This window comes from Prinia subflava, chromosome 14, assembly GCF_021018805.1.
Source record: "Prinia subflava isolate CZ2003 ecotype Zambia chromosome 14, Cam_Psub_1.2, whole genome shotgun sequence".
Lineage (NCBI taxonomy): Eukaryota > Metazoa > Chordata > Aves > Passeriformes > Cisticolidae > Prinia > Prinia subflava.
In genome coordinates, this window is record NC_086260.1 from 6,034,248 (window position 1) to 6,054,268 (window position 20,021).

Here is a 20,021-nt window from a genome sequence, read left to right on the forward strand (position 1 = left end):
AGCTGCTCAAATCCTTTCAAAATTAACCTGGTGGTCAAAATAGCAATGTCTTAACCAGATCACTGAATTTCACATAAAAATACAAGTATTTCCTTTTGCTTTGGCTGGGATATGCTTAGATATAACTTAAAAGTAACTGCTTTTTTGTTGGAGAAGCAATGTGACTTTTCTTAAATATGGTTTTAAATATGATATTTCATAGGCAAGCAGTGACACGTGGGAACCTTGTGTGATGTGCAGTGCTCAGTTTTGTTCAGAGGACTTATTTATTCTGTGTCTTTTACTGAGGTATGCATATAAGCAGCCCTTTTGTGTGCCTTATTTCTCAATTAAATTCTACAAAATTGCTTTGCTATTTTGCCTGGAAAGATAAAGATTCTCCAGCAGAAAATCTTAATTCAAATTGTAAGATGCATATTTCTTATTCATTTTTCTTCATGTTAATGAGTTCCTTAGATCTACCTTTTGATGGAAAACATTAATGTAAAGAGAGAAATGTTGTTATAAGAGCACTGCAGTAATTGTAGCCCTGGTGTCCTGAACTTGCTTCTCCTCATAACATTTCGACCCTGTATCAATAGGTCACGGTTGTATTTGCATTTTGACAAATTTCTACTCTATTTTCACTCTGTACAAATGAATTGTTGTAGCCATGAATGCTTTGCATAAATAGCTTATCATTTCATTGAACTCTGCTTTATAGCTGTCACCCTGGAGTGTCTGTGCTCTTCAGCCCTTCTGTTCAGTAGGCACTAACCTGCTAGACATTATGATTTGATCAATTATCAGATATATTTTGCTCTTGGTTTACCTCAGCTTAGCTGCATTCTCAGTTGTATTTTGTTTGGCTGTTAATTCCATTTTCCTTTTTCTTTTTTTTTCTTTCTTTCTTTATTTTTAGATGGATATTTTTCTGTGGCCTTATTCTTTGGTTATAGCAAGTAGTGGATGTATAGGAAATATTGAGTATTTATATATACAGGTATTGATCATGGATGCTCAGGTTTGGGTGCTCTATGTCATCCAACGGGCAGAAGATGTTTGTGTTTCTGCATTTGCTGTTGAGTTTTTAAAAGGTTTGGAAATACAGTAGGAGGACTTTTGTGCATGAGCTCTTGCTCAGGTGTTGGTGACCTGGAGTGTTTTAAGGTTGGGTGAGGTGGGCAGAAGGACAGTGTGAGTTTCCCAAGGCTCTGCTGCCCTGGGTGAGGTGCTGGTGCCATGGGGTACCCACATCTGGGACAGACTGATGCAAACCCCCAGCACCCTCTGTCTTCCCACACCCACAAACTGGAGCTGTGGGGAACCCCAGATCCCATCCTTTGCCTCCTGTTGGGTTTGAGTGGAGTGGTGGTGGTGATTAGTTCCTAATTCACACTCTTCTTTGGTGCATTGAAGCAGTTTCCTCAAACTTTTAATGCCTTTAAACCCCACTTCTTACCTTTTTAATCTCTGTAATTCCACACAGTGGATGATGAATGTTTCCATATTCTGAACACAGTTTAGGTGGGCATGAAGATAATCCACTTGATTGAACTTGGAGCTGCTAAAGCAGAATTATACATTTTGGGATTTTGCAAAGTAGTTCAAATAAACAAACAAAAATAACTCCACAGGAAAAAAACTATGACACAGATGTTTAAATGTACCCAACCTTGGCCTTAAAATACTCATGGCATAAAACGGCATAAAGGGAAAAAGATGTTTTGTATCATGGTTGCTGTGTTTTCAGCTGGCCCTGGAGTCCATGAGCAAAGTCAGACCTGAGACATTTGCTTCTCTTTCTCAGTGGTGCAGGATGCCATAGTGACACACATGCCTTAGTGCATTTCATCTTGCACTAAAACTTAATTTAAAATTAATTCTATTGATAAGCCATGCAAACTCTGTTTCTATGTTTTCAGGTAACTTAAATTTATCTGCCTAAAATACAGATTTTTTTTTCCCCAGTATATCTGGATTGTCATATCAGTTCAAATTTGGAAACCAGTCTTCTTTTAATTGATACTTTTTTTGCTTGGTCTTTGTTGGGGTTTTTTTGTTTGTTTTGGTTTGGTGTTTGGTTTGGGATTTTTTGTTTGTTTGGGAGTTTTGTTTGTTTTGTTTTGTGGGGGTTTTTTTAGTTGCTAATATTGTGCATAAAGTCCCAGAAACAAAGTCCAGTCCAGTTGCTCTTTTTGCCCAAAAAAGAGGGAAACTAAACCTTTGAGTTTCTCCCTTTCTTTTCCAGACCTGGAAAAGGCTGAAAGAGCAGGATGAAAATGCTAAAGAATTAAACCATGTTTCAGTACATCTAAGTGCTGTCTTTTTCAATCCCTATTGGTACTTTTGGAACCTAAACTGGTCTGACCATACATTTTGTTTGTTTTAATTTAAAATCAGTGCACTAAGCTCCCCTTTGATTTCTAGCTAGGAAGGTAGAAAACCCCCTGCTGTCACTATGCAGTGTTCATCATCCAAGACTTTTTTTTGCCATTTCCTCCCGGGATAAATGCACCTTTTCCCCCAGACCCTGAATTCTCTGGCCATTAGGATGCAAATGAGGTAAATGAGAGAAAAGGCTCCTGCTGCCTGTGCTTTCACACTGGCATGAGAAGATGCTGTAGGTGACAAAGGTGCCACACAAAGAACTTTAAAAACAGTAGTGTAGCCTTGCACACCATCCTAAGCAGGAAACATTTTCACACTTTTTAGCAAGTGATGTAAAAGGAAATTAGGGGAAAAGGTTGTGGGTTTGAACGATGGGAATGTAGCGAGTCTACAAAAGGTTGGTGTCTGTTTTCTTCATGCTACTTGGAGAAATAATAGCAGCTAAATGGGATATAATTCACTAGTTTGCTGCGGCATGTTAAGCATATGAGCAAAAGAAAGCTCCAAGTCCTTTCTCTTTAAATTGCAGCTAGAACACATTAATATTAATTTTTTTCTGTGCCATCATTTCATGCTTCAACCCTCCAGATGATAATTAAGACAATAGAAGATAAAATTTTGTACTGTGTAAAATTGCATTCAAGCCTTAACAAATAAGAGATTATTTTGTCCAGTAAACAAAACATAATCATCCTGGCACCCTTACGAAGGAGAGCCTAAAATAGACACACTACTTTTTATAGGTCATGTAAAATGTCATCATCTCTCTCATTATCTGTACTGTTTGGATGAAAAAGAACTGATTAATTTAAAAGAACATTGGCTTTTTTGCTAACAAGGTTATTTTCTCATTGATTGCTAGGAAGTCTAGTTCCTTTGCAAAGGGTTGCAAATTATGAGTAAATCAATTGTCAGCCTGTGTAGATGCATCTGCCATTTCTGTGCTGGCAGTGCAGGGTAGTGTGTCCGTGGTGTTTCTGGAGCAGCTGTGGGTGCACCTCGTTTGAATGGAATTTCTGGGTCTCAGCAGATGTGCAAAGGCAGGACCAGGGGAGCTCGGTATCATCAAAGGGTCACGCTCCTTAAATGTCTTTTGAAAGCTTAACAATCAAACAGACTGTGACCTAAAGGGAAGACCAAACTCAAAGAAATGTAAAATTAGACCAATGATTTAATATTTAGGCATGCAGTTTAAAAAAACACAAGGACAGAAGAGTGAAAAAGGTGGTGGGTACCAGGCCAGCCTGGCCAGACTTAGAAACAGCAGCAGAATTTATTTCTGGGAATTTGAAGGTTTCACCCTGGAGCTTATTAGCGGAGGAGTGTGAGTAGCCCAAAGCTGGGGACAGTAGTGCAGCTCCTGTCTGGAGGAAACAAAATTTTGAGTCTCCTCTGTGAACTGTTTGTCTGGAGCTCCTGGATGCCTTTGTGCATGGTGCTCTATTCTATTTAAAAAACAACCTGCCTTCCAAAGCTGCTCCTTTTTTTTCATCTACCCTGGTTCAGACTCTAAAAGTGGGGCAGTGGGACTGTGTTCAAGCAGGAACAGTGCATTGTTCTGGATTGCTCCTTTGATAAGTAGCTATTCCTTTTACTTGTCTGACACATTTTCTTGCCAAGCTCGCGGGTTCTGACCCAAAGTCCTTTTAAGCCAGCAAAGTAAAAATCCTGATGACTTAGTAACTGGAGGTAGAGCTTTCTGAAATCTCAGAGTAGCATAAAAGCAGAAAACATAGTGACATTCAGTCAGCAGAAATGCAAGGCCTTCTGTGCTCTCTTGCATCTTTTGCTGGATCGGTTTAGACCTCTAAAATTTGTTCTTCCCCTCCAGTAGCAGAGGGAGTGTAGGAGGCTTCAGTGTACCTGTGTTGCTTAAAAACTCTTTCAGCTTTGCAGAACTTCCTGAGCTTTGACTGTGCACTCCCAAAAGTGAGAGAAGCAGCAAACGAATTTGAGGTTAAACTGATCAGAGCTTTCCATTTCAGAGTCAGTGTCAGGGATCTCCATCCAAATGCATCTGATTCAATGAGGCTGAAAAATGTTTGTTAGCAAACCAACCGAGAAGGTACAAGAAGAGCTCTCCAAAATTAAAGAATGAAAACTTAAAGAGGAAGAATTCGTATTTAGGCAATTAATGCTGATTTTTATTGTTTTCTGTTGCCTCTCTTGTAGTCTTGAGCTGGATCACCAGAACGTTTATCAAAATAATAAAAAATAAAGTGGCTGTAGGTTTTAATGGCAATGACAGTAAAGCTGCTGCTTGAGCATGCAGATTGGCTGCCAGAATTGCAAATTGGTTAGAACCATGTGAGTCTGGAGAGCCAGAAGTTACTGGTGAAAATGGGCATAAAGCATGGTCAGGTCTACTCATGTCCTGTAAAATGGGGAAAATCCCAGGATGCCAAAGCCAGCAGCAAAGCCTGATTAAACATTTAATTTCTGCTTTTCCTGTTAGTCTTTCACAAAAGGCATTTGTTGTGGCTATATGGGAAAGCCACCAAAACTGCTGCTGGAAAGGGTAATGTAAAGGGAATTAAACCAGTCTTTCTTCCCACTGAGAATTCTGAGAAACTGTTATTTTGCCCACTTCTGGTCATGTATTTTGCAGGTAATTTTTTTTAGTGCAAGATGCTGCAGCTAAGTAGATGTGCTCATAAGGGAGGCTCCACTTGCCAAAAATGTCTGTATTTCCATTTCTACCAAACCAGAATCCGTGAAACTTCGTTCTAGAGGTACCAATTTTTGTATCTTCAGAACTGAAGTGATACTTTGTTTAAGGTTTTTTTTTTTTGTTTGCAGTGGGAAAATCAAACCTAGGTGTAGGTAGCCTTTTATAAACCCCCTCTTTTAGAGGGGTGTGCTAATTCTTATTCCTGCAATGTGCGTTGTCTAAAGGCTGTAAGAAGGTGAAAGAAAAGAAGCATGTGGACAGAAGGGCTGGGATGACCAAAGCTGCCAAAACTTAAGACTCTGGCTGCTTTTGGAGTGCCAGTGGCATTTTCCAAAGTGACATCAGGAACTGGTGGGGGATGAATTTTGTTTCCCATGGAAAAGGGCCACTGTTCATGTCCAAGGGCCTGTGGCTGGGATTGAGCTTCTGCCTCCTGAAATTATGAACATCGCAGGATTGCTCCCAGATTAAAGCTGCCAAAACCTAGGACTGTGGCTACCCTTGGAGTGCCAAAGACCTTTTTCCAAAGTGACCTCAGGAGCTGCTAGGGGCTGAATTTTGTTTCCCATGGAAAAGGGCCACCGTTCGTGTCCAGGGGCCTGTGGCTGGGAGTGGGCTTCTGCCTCCTAAAATTACAAACGAGGCAGGATTTCTCCCAGACCAAAGCTGCCAAAACCTAGGGCTGTGGGTGCCCTTGGAGTACCAAACACCTCCTCCAAGCTGACATAAGAAACCTGGGGAGTGAGGGGTTTTTCCCATGGAAAAGGGCCACTGTTCATGTCCAGGGGCCTGTGGCCAGGAGAGGGCTTCTGCCTCCTGAAATTACCAACATCACAGGATTGCTCCCAGACCAAAGCTGCCAAAACCTAGGACTGTGGCTGCCCTTGGAGTGCCAAAGACCTTTTCCAAAGTGACATCAGGAGCTGCTAGGGGGTGAATTTTGTTTAAAAGGGCCACTGGAGCTTGGCCCCTCAGGAGCTGTGGCGGGGTCAGGGCGGCCTGGCAGGGTAAGGCTGATGTGGAAAGGAAAAAAAGGAAAACCTCCCGTTCCTGAGAAATGTCTCCATCCTGACAAATGCCACTGTGGGATCAAAAGCATCACCAGGGAAATGTCTAACCTGCCATACACATGAGCTGAGTGTTTCTCTCTTTATTCCAATATTCTATTTTAATCAAAAGAGACGTGTTTATTCTGCTGCAGGACTGCTCTGCTTTATATCGAAAGAAACACGTTGTATGCTGTTTCTTTGTAATTAAAATTCTTATCCCCAAAAACATGTTTTCCATTAAAAATTCCTGCACTAATAAGTCTAAATCTTGTAACTATTGTCTCTGGAAATACATGTTTTTCTATATGCTGCATATAAACATTTATTTCCTGCTCGAGAAAATGTGGGTTTTACCATCTGTAATATTCATATTTGTTTCTAAGAGGGAAAAGCTGGGGTGACAGAAACATAATGCAGGCACTCCTAAACTCATTAAGAAAACAAGACCTTATGACCAAGGCTAAGATGTTTGTTACAGACCCTAATAAGCTTTTTCATGTGCCTTTTTATTTTTTTATTGCCAAACTTGCTTTATATGAAGGATTATATTTATGCTAGAGACCAACACTATACAGGTTATTTGTTTTTTTGTTTTAAATGTGAGTTTTTCAGTATTTTAGCTGTTGCCTTTGACCAAACTTTAACATGAAGGTTACAGAAGAGAAGAGTTGCTCTGTGTGATAGAGACAGTCCCAAGAATCAGAGCATTTTTGCTTCATGTGACTTCAAGTGCAATAGTTAACAGCAAGGTTGCCCTCATTCACTTCTCAATTTTACTTTTAAGTTTTGCCAATAAGGTGTAGTGGTACTTTATTTAAAACCCATCACTGACTGCCATAGTTCTTTCTTGCTCCAACTCATTTGTTCTGTCAGTGCTGTAAAATCTGATTTTAGAATTTCAGTTCCATTTCCTGTACAAAAGGGAGGCCCACAATGCTGTGTATTGAATTGCTTTTACAGCAGAATAGCCATGTTAACACTTTCCTTTTACCGGGAAGGTTTTCTCAACTTGCCCAGGCTCTTGGTCCCCTCAACAATTCAAAAGATTCAGCTCATTGCATCATTTTGCTCTGAACTCTTTTAAATTGCTGTTAGCTTCCCCATTATTCCAGATCCTTTACCTGCCTTTTCAACACTGCCTTCCTAAATCACATTTCCAAGTAATAGCTCAGGGCATTAGAGAACTAGTTTGAATCAATTTCTCTTTAATCTTGATTTTTCAAGAAAAACATTCAATGTTGATGTAACGTTTTCCAGGGATGGAGAATATCCTCCAACCCTCAGAAAACACTTCCAATGGTACAATAAAAATAAAACAAAAATGTTTGCAGTTAGAATAATTAATCAGAGCTAGACTAGTTCCTTAGATCTTGTTTTCCCTTTGTCTACAACATGAAACTGAAAAAAGCTGCAGTCACTTTCCCTATAAGCCAGGTTTGTTTTTAAACCAGTGTGACCTCCTTACTCAATTTTTGTGGCTTTTTGGGCCTCTTGTAAAATGTGCTTCAACAGTTCCCAACTGTTAGACACGTTTTTCCATTTAAATGTTTTTCCCAACAGATTTAGCTCATAATTATATTCAGCTTTGAGAGCCTGGTTTTCTAAATCACACAGCATTGTTGCCTGTGTGCTTCCTTTCTGTACTGTATGTTAGTGGTTTGGCATCTATTGTATATGTACATAAATGTATAATTATATTTTAAAAAGAAAAAAAAAAAAGAGGTCCATCTGAGGTTAAGCTGAGTTGTGGTCTTTGAAAATAATGTAGAAGGAACAGGACCTTTACTTGCTAAGTTGAGAGCACAACAAGTCTTGTTTCTGGTTTTGTTTGTTTCTTGGCAAATCTTGGTTCTTGGAAATTTCTTGGGCAAGTTAGAAAATTAACCTGTAGGACTCTGTAAGTGGATAGATTGCAGATGAAAAAAAAAATTTCTTTTTCTTTGGTCAGACACTGGTGCACCTGAGTGTGTATCATCCAACCACTCTGGGGAATGGGCAAAAGCAGCTGGAACATGCATTGGACAGGTCTTCCTCCTGTGGACACATGATTTTCAGCTGGTTTCTTCCAAGAAGGCAAATATTTTGTATGTGATAGAGATACCTGTGAGGGGAAAAAAAAAAAATTTGAAAAACAGCATCAAAATTCTCATGTTCTGACAATATCTTCATTTAGTGTGTTTCTAGCCTGACAATCACGAGTTGTCAGTGTTAGATTTTATGGATTCAGTACCTCTGGAAATCAGGCTGTTACTATTGACATGTGTCCTGGAGCCTGGGAGGTCAGAGTGAAAAACTATAACCCTGTGATAAAATCCAGAGGTGACCTGGCTGGGCCATGGGAATTTGTCCCTCCACCAACCAAGGAAGACCAAGAATCACTGCTCAAGAAATTTGAGGTCAAGTTGAAAAAAAAAAAGCTCCAAAAAAACCCACTATCCAAAAATTACAGAGACACGCAAGCCAAAAAATCAAAGAATATGAAGAGCTATTTAGAATTCCCCAATTCTGGCATACGTGTGGCACTTTTTTCCCTTTCTGGAAGAACCAAATGCTGTATTTAGGGAATGGGTTTCAGATTTTGCAAATATTTTCCTAGTGCCATTCTAGAAAATGAGCTTGTTGGCATATTGTTATGGGGGGCTTGTTCTGCTAAAGCATTGTAATGCCGTCTGTTTCTCAAGCTGATTTGGCTGTTACAGCTCAAATATTATATCCTACTTTTAGAACATATGGCAGCTCCTTTTAGGAGACAGAGAGAGATGTGCATCTCATTTCCAGAAATGGGTCTTTTCTTTGGAGTGAAAGACTGCGAGTGCTTTTCATCTTGGTTTTTCCCATTCTTATTATTTTAGCTAGATTTTCCTCTTCACCCCCTGCCCTACTTCTGCTGCTCCCATCATCTCTGCATCCCAGGACAGGCAGAGCTTGCTGGCATCTCCAGAGTGAAGGGAAGGGAACAATGCTCCCTTGTGCAGGTGGCTTCACAGGGAGGGGTGTGGGTGACAAACGCTGTTGTGTGGCTCCCAGGCAGGCTGTGCTTTCCTGGAAGCCCTTCCTGGGCTGCTCACGTAGCTCAGGCTGTGTTCATTGATGGAAATCCTCAGAGCAGATGGGGTGGGAGCTCCACTGAATCCTTCAGAAGCTGCATCCCGTGGCACTCTTAACAGTGACTTCATTTTGCATTCACTTCACTTGTGTAGGAGGTTTTTTCTCTTCTTACTTTTCTTCCTTTTTTTCCTCTTTTTATTTTTTGTGTGTGTTTTTTTTTAAAGCCTACGTGGTGACATCAACGTCTCTTGCCACTATTGATGGCTTCATGCTCCCCACTGCTCTTCCTTGCTGGAACACTCAGTGCAGAGTGCCCAGCACAGCAGTGCCTTTGTGTGCAAGGCAGAATGCCCTGCTCAGAGAGAGGAATGTCTCTGCTTGCCTGCATCCACCTCTGGATCTGCCCTGCTGCAAAGCTTTGCAGAGCTGGGCTTTGCTCTGGGTGCTTGGTTTAAGGTCAAGCAGAGACATTTATGGACATAACTTTAATGTTACAGCCTCATGGTCAGCCAGTTAACTCTGGGTCAGCACTGGCCTGGCCACAGAACTGGATAAGTATTTAGCATAATGCTAACCCAAACTTCATTGAAAACAGGACCAGAGGATGTTGCATTACTTTGTTCATTGTCCACACACCTCCTGAGCTTGGTTGTGAAAACAGAACAAAGTTTGTGGCTGTTAATCAGGTTTTTTTATGTTTTTTTCTTGGAGATTATTCATTTTAATCGAAAAATAGTCTGGATTTTCCTCCCAGTGGGTCCCTTCTCTCACCTTGGCTCACCTTGCTTCTCTACTGTCATTCCCAGAGACCACCTGACAGTCTCAATTCCCTTGTCATGTGTCTGTGGATTCTTAAAAGTGAACAAGGAAAACAAAAAGCTGAGGCAAGAGCAGGGAGCTTGTAGCATTTCTTGAAAATGGCATAGGGGAAGAAAAGACGTCTCCTGTGAGTCAATAAGAGTAGGAATGGTTAATCTCCAGGTTTTAATGAGTTGGGTTCATGATTAACTATGGCTACAAAGCACCTTTCTGTTCCTTAGGCTTACCTGGGGCAGGTATGGTTGCCACTTTCTCTGGAGAAGTCTCATCATTTATCTACTGCCATGGTGCCATAGGCTCTGTGTGGACACAAATGATATCACACGTGATTTAAGAAGAGGAGCAGAACTTAAACCTCAGTATTTTGAGGAGGAAAATAATAAAACAGATCTTTCTGGAGGTAGAAAGAGCTGATTTGTCTCCCCATGGCAGAGCAGGCTCCCCTTCCTGGGATGAAGCTGTGGCTGTGTGGCCTCCCTGTCTCCCAGGTCAGGATTGTCCTGGGCTGCAAAGATGTCAGAGGGTGAAGGAACTTTTCCTCTCAAGGAGCCTCAAGAAATTCAGGGCTGAAACTTTGAGGGCACCAGAAGCTTGAAGGGGCCAAAAAGGAAGAGGAGGCTGGGCTCGTTGCTGATCTCAATTCACTTGAGAGCAACAAAAGTGTATTTGTCACAAATGTTCAAAATTTTCAGGCCTGGTATATAGATAATGATTTTTTTTTTCCTTTTCAACCTCAATGCCTGAGCTCTGCGGGTTTTTCTGGCCCCTCTCAGCTGAAAGGCCATTTGTTTCAATTTAGTGTAGAAATAGGAATCACTATTAACGCACAGAAAATAAGGTGGAGCAGCCTGTGAATACAGTAGATGAGGTGACGTGCTCATAGAGGAGTTTTACCAGAGATTTATGATCTGTTAAGTGCATTTCTGCAGCAGCAAATGCTGAATTACCACCTCAGTGCTGGTTCACTCACCCATGCAGATTGAGAGTGATACCAAAGGTACCGTGCCAAGAAGGCTCTTGCCTGCTCCTGATTCTCAACGTGACCTGAAAGTTTTGAGATGTGAATACATCCCCTTCAGATTCATAGCTTACACCTAAAATAACATTTTAAGAAGTTCTCTCAGTAATGAAGTAACAAGTGTTATTCCTTCTCCAGACAGGAATTACTGGGTGCACTGAAGTGCTCACTGCTGATTCAGCAGCCAGGCTGCTGCTGCTGCTCAAGTCTTAACCACGCTCCATCAAAGTGGGGATTTATTGCTGTGCAGGTAGCTCATCCTGGAACTTGGTGCAGTTCTTTATGGCATAACCCTCCAGCTTATCATCATTTCCTTCCACTGCAAGTCTGTTGAAATGGAAGAGGCTTCATTGTTCGGAGAAGGTTCTAAAGCATAAAAATTGGGAAGTATTTTGTGTTTTACTTCAGGAGGTAGGCAAAAGGTGAGCAGTCATTTTGCTTTTGTTGTGGTGTGGATTTGTTAGAATAATGGCAGCATCTGGGCTCTGATCTGAGCAGTTCATCTGACTGCAGTCTGGTTTTAGGAGGCTGGTACAAATTAAAGTGGTATATTGCTTGGTACTGGGTGTAGCTTTTCCAGTAAAGATCCAGTCTACACCCTGAAACCAGTAGTTTTTGTCACCAGAGACTGTCCAGATTGGAATGGAAACAATCACTGAGAACAACAGATGAGGTTATTGAAGCATTTATGGGGAACATTTAAACATTTGGACTTGATGGTACTAGTATTGGTACCCAGCAATAAAAGTTCATTGGTAGTATTTGTTTGTTTTTTAGAGGAAAAGAAGATGAGAAAATGGAATTGGGATCAAATTAAGTGTTTGCTGAGCCATGTTAATTGTTAATCTGAACTCCCATGGCAATGTTTAAATATCATTTTAGAACACTGAACCATAAAAGGTTCTTAAGTTTACTTGTGTTAGGAAAATGTACTAGCAATTAATTTATCAACATGTTATGTGTTTACAAGGTACCTTCATTTCATGGGTGGCTGGAAGACAGAACATGCTTAGATTGTATTGAATTTAAGAAGCCACATGAATTCTTAAGGCTTTTAAATGGGATATTTTCTCTTCATGATCTTATTTGAACTCTGGCCAACCATGATGAATGCTTTCTTGTGTCTTTGACCTCACAAGAGACATAAAATAACAAATGTAGGTACTGGACTTTATTTACTTATTTACTTAGTAGTTAAAACAAGAAAGCAAACAAAACCATGATGTATTTCACCTCTTCTCCCCAGCACCCCCTTGACAAATGGCTGTTGAAACAGTGCTAAACTGTGACCTTAAAGCCACAGGCGTAATGAAACTGTGATCTGGCAGATGTGACAGACTCATCTTACATAAATCACTCTCTTTTGTCACTGCTGGCATATGGCCAATGAATCTTCTAATTATTGAATGGCTTTTATAGCCCCATTATTTATAATCACTTTTGGACAGCAGCTGGAAGACAAGGATGGGCCAGGATGAAACGATATAGCACAAACTATTATCATTTCCATAACAACTGCTGGGATTAAGAATATTTGATGATGATGTGGCTACCAGTGCAGTCTTGTTAAATGATAAAAATCATCTTGGCCTTCTAAGATGGGCTGCTGCTTCCTGGACCTTACCATGAGAATTATTCTATTAATTTGCCCAGAAATAGGATATTAATCTCTCCAAGCATTAACAGAATATATGTGTGAGTATCAGGGCCACCTTTACAGCAGGACTTGAGGAAAATGGATGGCAAATATTAGTAAGAGACAGTGGTGATGCCCTGGCATTGCTGTTGGAAAAGTTTTAAGAACTGTCTTCTGTGTCCCAGGAGCCCTGTCTACACCCCACTTTATAGTAAGGATTTAACAACAGATTGAGAAGTTGTCTTGAGTTACATTATTAATCTTTTAGCATTTCTTTTAAAAATAGGCTGTTATTGTTAATGGAGTCATAGATTTATAGCAAACTTAGTTAACACACTTTATAGTTAAGGGGAGCTGTTTTGGCTCTAATTATAAGAATATATAAACTCAGAGCTAATTTGGCTCTGAGTTTGTGTTAAGTACCTTCTGCTGGGCAGAGCAGGAGCCCTGGAGAGAGGAGCACAAGTGAAGTCCCTTACCCTGTCTAGAAAACATGAGCTGCCAGTTCTCTGCTCATGCCTCTAAATGAGAAGGTTTTGATTTTTTTGTTTGGCTTGGTTTTTGTAGGGGTTTTTTCCCCCTTATCTGCAGTTCTACATTTTGTTGCACAGAAATAAAACCCTGCCAACCATGATAACTTACTAGTTAAATACCTTCAGATAGAGATCTTCAGATGAAAGACAGTACGTTAGAATCAGGGGTTTATACTGCAAATCCAACATCTGCAATCTTTGTGTCTTTAAAAAATTGAATCCTTCCCTCTCAATGTAGACATCAGGGTGGTGAGAGAGAGTCTTAATCCAGATGACTCTATTGCACTTTTATCCCTTTAGTGAGGCCTTTAACCTTTCATTGCTTCATGGCCCTGCTGTTTTGAAATGGTCTTTGTCTGACCACAGAGAATCCCTGCACTAAAGGGACCTTTAAACAGAGATCTCAACAGGAGAAGGGGGATTCTGCTGCAATTCAGGAATGGAAAATAGATTTTTCCAGTTCAAATGCTGTCAGTCACTGTGAATGTAGCAATTGGTCGCCTTCCTAAAGAAGGGTAAAGCAAAAAAATATATACTGGTGTAATCTGCTTAGAGGAGTGTAATATAGGTCAGGAACCAGTGTGTCCCAGGCCTGACCCTGACCCATCTTTGCACGAGCATCTATAGGCTCTGTCAGAGTGTGGCTGTTTATCAGGATTATCTGGGACCTTCTCAAGCAGAAATGGGATCAAACAGCTGCGGTAATTAATATAAACATAAACTAGAAAATGATAGTTTCCAAACGCGTAAAGCATGAGTTTAAAATACATCTTCAGAATACACATATTGCACAGTCCTGGCACAGACCATCCACCAGCTGGCAGGAAGGTGCTGGCAGCACTGAGATGTTCACACTCTGCTTTTTCTTGGGGGGAAAAAAATTCAGGTTCTGCTTGGTCATTTGTGCAGTCTGCTTTCCCTCCTGGAAGCCAGCATGGCAGGAAGGCGAGAGGCTCTCAGCCCCAGGTCTGTGCTCCTGCTGGGAATGCTCTCCAAAGGAGATGTTCTCACAGAGTCAGTGTTAGGTGATCCCACAGGCAGCTTGCTTCCTGCAGAAGCTGGCAATTTTAGCACCAAGAGTCAGAGCATAGTTCAAAGCACAGCTTCCCTGGTGCCTTTATGTCAGGTGGCTATCAGAGGACAAATGTGTGACAGAATTGTGGGTTTGAAAACAATGTGTTTAGAAATAGTCAATATTCTTCATTAATCACATCCAAGTTACACATTGAGCTACAAAAACCTGGCAGTTTATTGTTTCTCAGCAAACCATATGTCAGTAATTTTTTTTTTCCATGAGAGAAGTTTCCCCCTTGGGTTTCTTTTTACTACTAAAATGTTGTTATAATGTAATGGTTGGGGAGGGTGATATATGTGGTCTAAAATACAGTATAATAATTAAGAAGAATAGATTAAACAAGCCATTTTGCTCTGTGTTTCGTTCAAAGGATTCAGATAATAAGATGGAAACGTCTCAGATTTGGAGAGGCACTGTGGGGAGTGAACCAATGAAAGCTGGTTCTCTGACTGTATCTTCACATTAAAAAAGGGCATTGATTTTGTTCAGCAGAGAAAAAAGTGAAAGGAAACTCTTGCAATAGCACCAAAAAAATCTTTGAATGTCTTAGTTGTGAACTATAAATTTTGGGGAGCTTTTCAGTTTGTGTGTGTGTCTGATGATTTAAAGCTACGTGTACCAGCCTATTTTTCATTACAGAAATACCAAGGTGATTTTTCTGTGTGCAAATAAACAATTTCCAAGATATCCTGACCAGCACAAAGGAAGAATGGAGCACTAGGTCTTCAGAGCTGTATCCTCTGCTTTGGAAACTGCTGTTCCTGGGTTGCAGCTCCTGTCCCTCCGCTCTTATCACTGTTGGATCTTTTTACATCCTTTTAGCAGAGAAGAAAATGAGGTCTCTCAAAAGAATAAATGTAAAATCCAGTCTCCATGAGAACAGAGGAGTATTTTGAAGGCCAATATATACTTCTGGTTGACACAGCTCCTCTCTAAAGGAGTATTTTCTTGAGCACAATTGACATGGATTTAAACTTTAGAAAAAGGAGGATTTTTGCATAAAATGAGCTGATTTTGGGCACCTGCCCATCTTTTGGCCTGGTAGTGGCTGGTGCATGGACAGAAACCATCAAAGGTGAGGCTTGGTCTCAGAGGGAATTTGCACAAGCCAGTGATGCCCTCGAGGATCAGAATGAATTTTGCTGCTAAGATTTGCACAGAGGAGGTTGCTTAAATGTCACTGGCATATTTTTCATGTTCTCAGAGATTTTGGGTGCATAGATTTTGGACTAAGAGTATAGCAGAGTTTATAAACCTGTGTGCAGCACTAGCCACACAAATAAAGCCACTGTCAAGCCTGTGCCCTCTCAACTCAGGGGAGATTTTTGGGAGAGATCAGAGTGGAGAGAAGCATTTCAAATTGTAAAAAATCCAACATGTGCCGGGCTGGATCCACTTGGCAGCTTCCTACATAGAGTTAGCTTCTGTGTTAGCTTATTTTCTTCTGCCATGCAGTGGAGGGAGTTCCTGAACCTGCCTGTGCCCACAGCTTGTGGCCTCAGCCACTGCTGAGCTGAGATCATCAGAGCTGCCAGAAGCCTTCATTTCTGTCAAGGCTTCTCTGGAATTTAGGAACAGGAATGTAGCTCAGAAAGCTTTTTGGGGGTTGGGTTTCTTTTTGCCTATTTTTTTTCTCTTCTTTCTCTTCTAAAATAAATGTAATAGAAATAAGCATCACTCTGAGCCCCCAGAGGGGACACTTATGTGAGTGTAAGCGTTGCTGCAGCCCCTGTTTTTGCAAGTGCCTTTTTAACTAGTGCTTCAGTGGCTCAGCTGGGAAATCCCAGCTCCTGCATAAACCAAATAACCAAACTTTCCAGCAGGGCCATAATAGACTGAGATGCTAGATGGAATGGGCGCAGAGGGAAGCTAAAAGCAGATATCATCATGAAATTGCATATATTCTGTGGTCAAACAAGCCCTAGCTCAGCAGAGCCTTTTCACCTCAAGATGTTATTGTGACATAAATCATTGAATCAGGGATCACACAGTATTTTGGAAGAAAGTTTAGTTATGTGATACATGTAGCTCTGTGTATCAATTTCTTCCCTGGAATAAGCCCCTGCATTATGCCCAAACAGTTTGTCATATTTGTCCTTTTTTGCTGTGAAAATCCACCTTGCCTTACTCTCTCCTGAGCAAAGAAAAAATATGGACTGTTTAGTTAAAAGATAGCTACTTTATTATTTCAGCAGATGCTCTTTTTTTGTGCCCAGTCTCCCTCTGGAGTAAAACAATGTGGGATGGAATGAAACATCTAGAGTTTGGAAAGTCAGCTCTGATACTGAATAACTGTGGCCCACAAGTCTACCAAACCCTCCATGTGCCTCCTATGTGGGAAACAAATTTTATGGGGTAATAACTGGAGACCATTTGTTAGAAAATGGGTTGATAATTCACTCTGGGAGTGAGGGGTGTTGATGTTGCTCAGGAAAGTGTTTTGAGCCAATTATATCTCCCTTAATTTCAGTTTTGTTGTTTCATTTCTGTAATGACAATCTTTGTCTTTAAAAATTTCCTTCTGTTAATAGCTGGGGTTGCTGCCTGAGCCTTCCTTTCTTCAATAAGAGATTTAATTAAAAGAAAAAGCTGTCAGGAGGATCTAAATACAAATCACAAAATTATTTTTAAAATTGGACGTAGTACTTCAGACTGCGGGGGTTTTTTTGTGTTTAGTTTTGTTTTTAAACCAACATTTCTGGTGAAATGCTGCAGGGCTGCAGTGATTTTATCCTGCCCACAGTCGTATAACAATCTGCACTCTTTTTTATTTACCATTTGCCTGGTGCTGCTTCTGCCTCCCAGACCCACTGTCCGACTGCTCTCCATTGCAGTATTATTATTTTTTATTTGCTCTGCAGTGATTCCTGGAGGCTCCAGCCAGAAATCTGAAACTGTGAGGCTGCGTTCAGTGTCCAGATGTATTGAGATGATCTCTGCATTGCATAGTCACAATCAAAAAATCATCATGCAAATGACAAAAGACTGAAAATAGCTGCAGTGGTTCAGCCCGAGGTCCATGGAGTCCAGCATTTTGGCTCCAGCTAGGGCCATAAATAAGATGCCTGGCAAAGGGAAGGAAAAGAGCAAGATATTTGATGTTCCCCCACTTCTTTCCCAGGTCTCCCAGCTACCAGTAATTAATGTTAAGCCCAAGGGATTCCCTTTTCCGTCTTCTTTTCAAGGCCAGGTTTGATGAGGCATTGAACGACCTGGTCCACTGGAAGGTGTCCCTGCCCATGGCAAGGGGGTGAGAACAAGGGGATCTTTAAGGTCACTTCCAACCCAAACCATTCTGTGATTCTGCAGCCCCCAGTGGGTCTGTTTTGTGAGTGCTTTTCCATCTCCTCTTGAATCTCCTCAACCCCCTCCTTGTCCCCCCAGTGCTCTGCAGGGAGAGCTGCCCAGCCTGTGGACTCCTGTCTGTGATGATTCTGAACCAGGCTCCTCCTTGGCTTTCCTTGGCGTCTCCCAGTCCTTGTGCTGAGAGAGACAAGCAGTGCCCAGTCCCCAGGAGCCCTCAGGACATGTTGGACACTGATGCCCACAAGAAGCTGCTGCATCCCTCTCCTGGTCCTTGTGTGGCAAAGGCAACTTTGATCATTCTGGTTGCATTTCTCAGGAGTTTTTCCAGTGTTTTTTTATTTTCATTTTAGAACAGAAGAGTTTCAATCCCTGTTTTTGCTATTCCGTCAGATTTAATGTCAGTGTTATTCTAAACTTGGAAATGTTTTTGGGAAAAGACTTCATTAAGTTTCTCCAGTTCTTATGTTCTGCTACAAAAAAGGGGTTTGTATTCAGCAACTGGCAATGTTCATTAACAGCTACATTTTTTTTGTATGTTTGTTTGTTTGTGTTTTGTTTTCAACTCATTTATCTTCTTTCACACTTCTGAAGGCGTTCAAACCTGAACAGGCAAATAAACAGATTTCAGGGAAAACACTGGATATTATTTTTTTGTTTTTAAGGACTTTGGGTGCTCTTAACTTGTTAAGTCAATACTTTTGCAACTCCTGCTGTGTGTTGGGACAGATACCAGTGGAAAGTATAGGACTTGTTTGATTTTTTTGCCATGTTCAGCTTTGTTAGTAACTCCAGTGGGAGCAGCTTTTGCCTTCTGTCTCTCTGCCCAGCTCACCCTCCAGAGACTTGCAAAAGCAATACCTTTATAATTTTTCTTCTTTTTTCCTGTCATCTGTCTGTCTCCATTTGCTCAGACAAATAAGTGATAAACAGGAATGATGATCTGTTTAACACCACAGGAAGAACGATGCATTATGAGACAAGAGAGACCTCTTGTTGACAGCAAGTTATTTTTTGGTAATTAGCCATTTGTAGAGGAAGATGAGCCTCTGCTCGTAAAGCCATAATTTAGGGGGGGCTCTGAATGGAAATCTAACATTTGCCTTGACTGGAAATGGTAACTGTGTGGTTTAGGAATAAATGGATGGCTGTTTTTTGTCTTTGCAGGGAGCAGGCTGAACAAAGACCTGCGGCATTATCTCAACCAGAGGTTCCAGAAGGGCTCCCCGGATCACGACTTGCAGCAGACCATCCGAGACAACCTCTATCGCCATGCTGTGCCTTGTAAGTGACAGACCTCAGCCTGCTGCACCCCTGTGCTGGGGCTGCATCCTCATTGCTGGGGCTGCATCCTCGTTCCTGGGGCTGCATCCTCGTTCCTGGGGCTGCATCCTCGTTCCTGGGGCTGCATCCTCATTCCTGGGGCTGCATCCTCATTGCTGGGGCTGCATCCTCGTTCCTGGGGCTGCATCCTCATTGCTGGGGCTGCATCCTCATTCCTGGGGCTGCATCCTCATTGCTGGGGCTGCATCCTCATTCCTGAGGCAGCCTCCCTGTGGAGGGTGTGCACGGCTGTGGGGGAGGCTGTTTGCAGGTTGGGCAGACTTCCATGTGTGTCAGCAGATTGGGTTGAAAAGGAAAATGATTCATCTCTGAATGAGGTTTTTTTTTTTTATTACCTTTTTGGAGCAGTTGATGGTGTGATGCAAGCCTTGTGATGCCTGCTTTGGAGAGAAACCCTAAAAAAATCTGCCATGAAGTGATTGCTTGGCTTAGAAATAGTCTGTGTTAATATCACAGTGGTGAATGTTGCTTATTGGTTTCAAACCTATGAATAAAAAAGTGGCTTCTATTTTTATTTCCTGAGCAGAACTTTATTTCTGATGCTTGTTTAACTTGTAGAATTGAACAGCATTTTATGGCTATGTGCCATTGTTGAAGGCATCTGCCACTGTTGGAAGGTCGTCCTTGATTCATGTAGGACATGAGCAACAAGAGTTGGAAAAGCTGAGAAAGAAATGCTCATTTTCACTGAAAAAAACCCAAACTAAACCACAAAAAACCCCAAAGCAATACAAACAAAAAAATCCCGAAACCAAAACAATACAAAAAACAAAAATAAAACCAACCAGAGGAAAAACTAAGATCTCTGGAGCATGGTAATCTTTAGAAGGTCAGAATCATTACTCAAAATGAAACTGTACTTGGCATTTTGGGAAGTAATATAAAGAGTGTAGAGTGATCCTACTTTGTTGCACCTGTGTTTGACATTCTCCAGGTGGCAGGGAACACTCTTCTAAGGAAAAGGGGTTTTTGCCTAATTTGGCTGAGCTGTGGAAATAAGGATATGCCCTTTAGATCAGGCTGGAATAAGAACTAGTAAACATCTCAGTAGAGATAAGCAGCAAAATAATTTGAAGTTTTCTGTCTCGTTGTGAATCAGAGATGATTTATCCTGGTAGATTTATATAAATATTGAATAATTATGTTGCAACTCAA

General features: G+C 41.2%; 1 protein-coding gene across 26 annotated transcripts in view; it reads left to right on the forward strand.

The window, feature by feature from the left end:
* Positions 1-20,021, forward strand: part of MAGI1 (membrane associated guanylate kinase, WW and PDZ domain containing 1) — a 335,623-nt gene that overhangs the window by 146,751 nt on the left and 168,851 nt on the right. For all 26 annotated transcript variants that reach the window (XM_063411663.1, XM_063411668.1, XM_063411659.1 and 23 more), the window contains exon 2: positions 18,690-18,806. In XM_063411663.1, the coding sequence (XP_063267733.1) occupies positions 18,690-18,806 (117 nt within the window). The remainder of the gene's footprint in view (positions 1-18,689; positions 18,807-20,021) is intronic.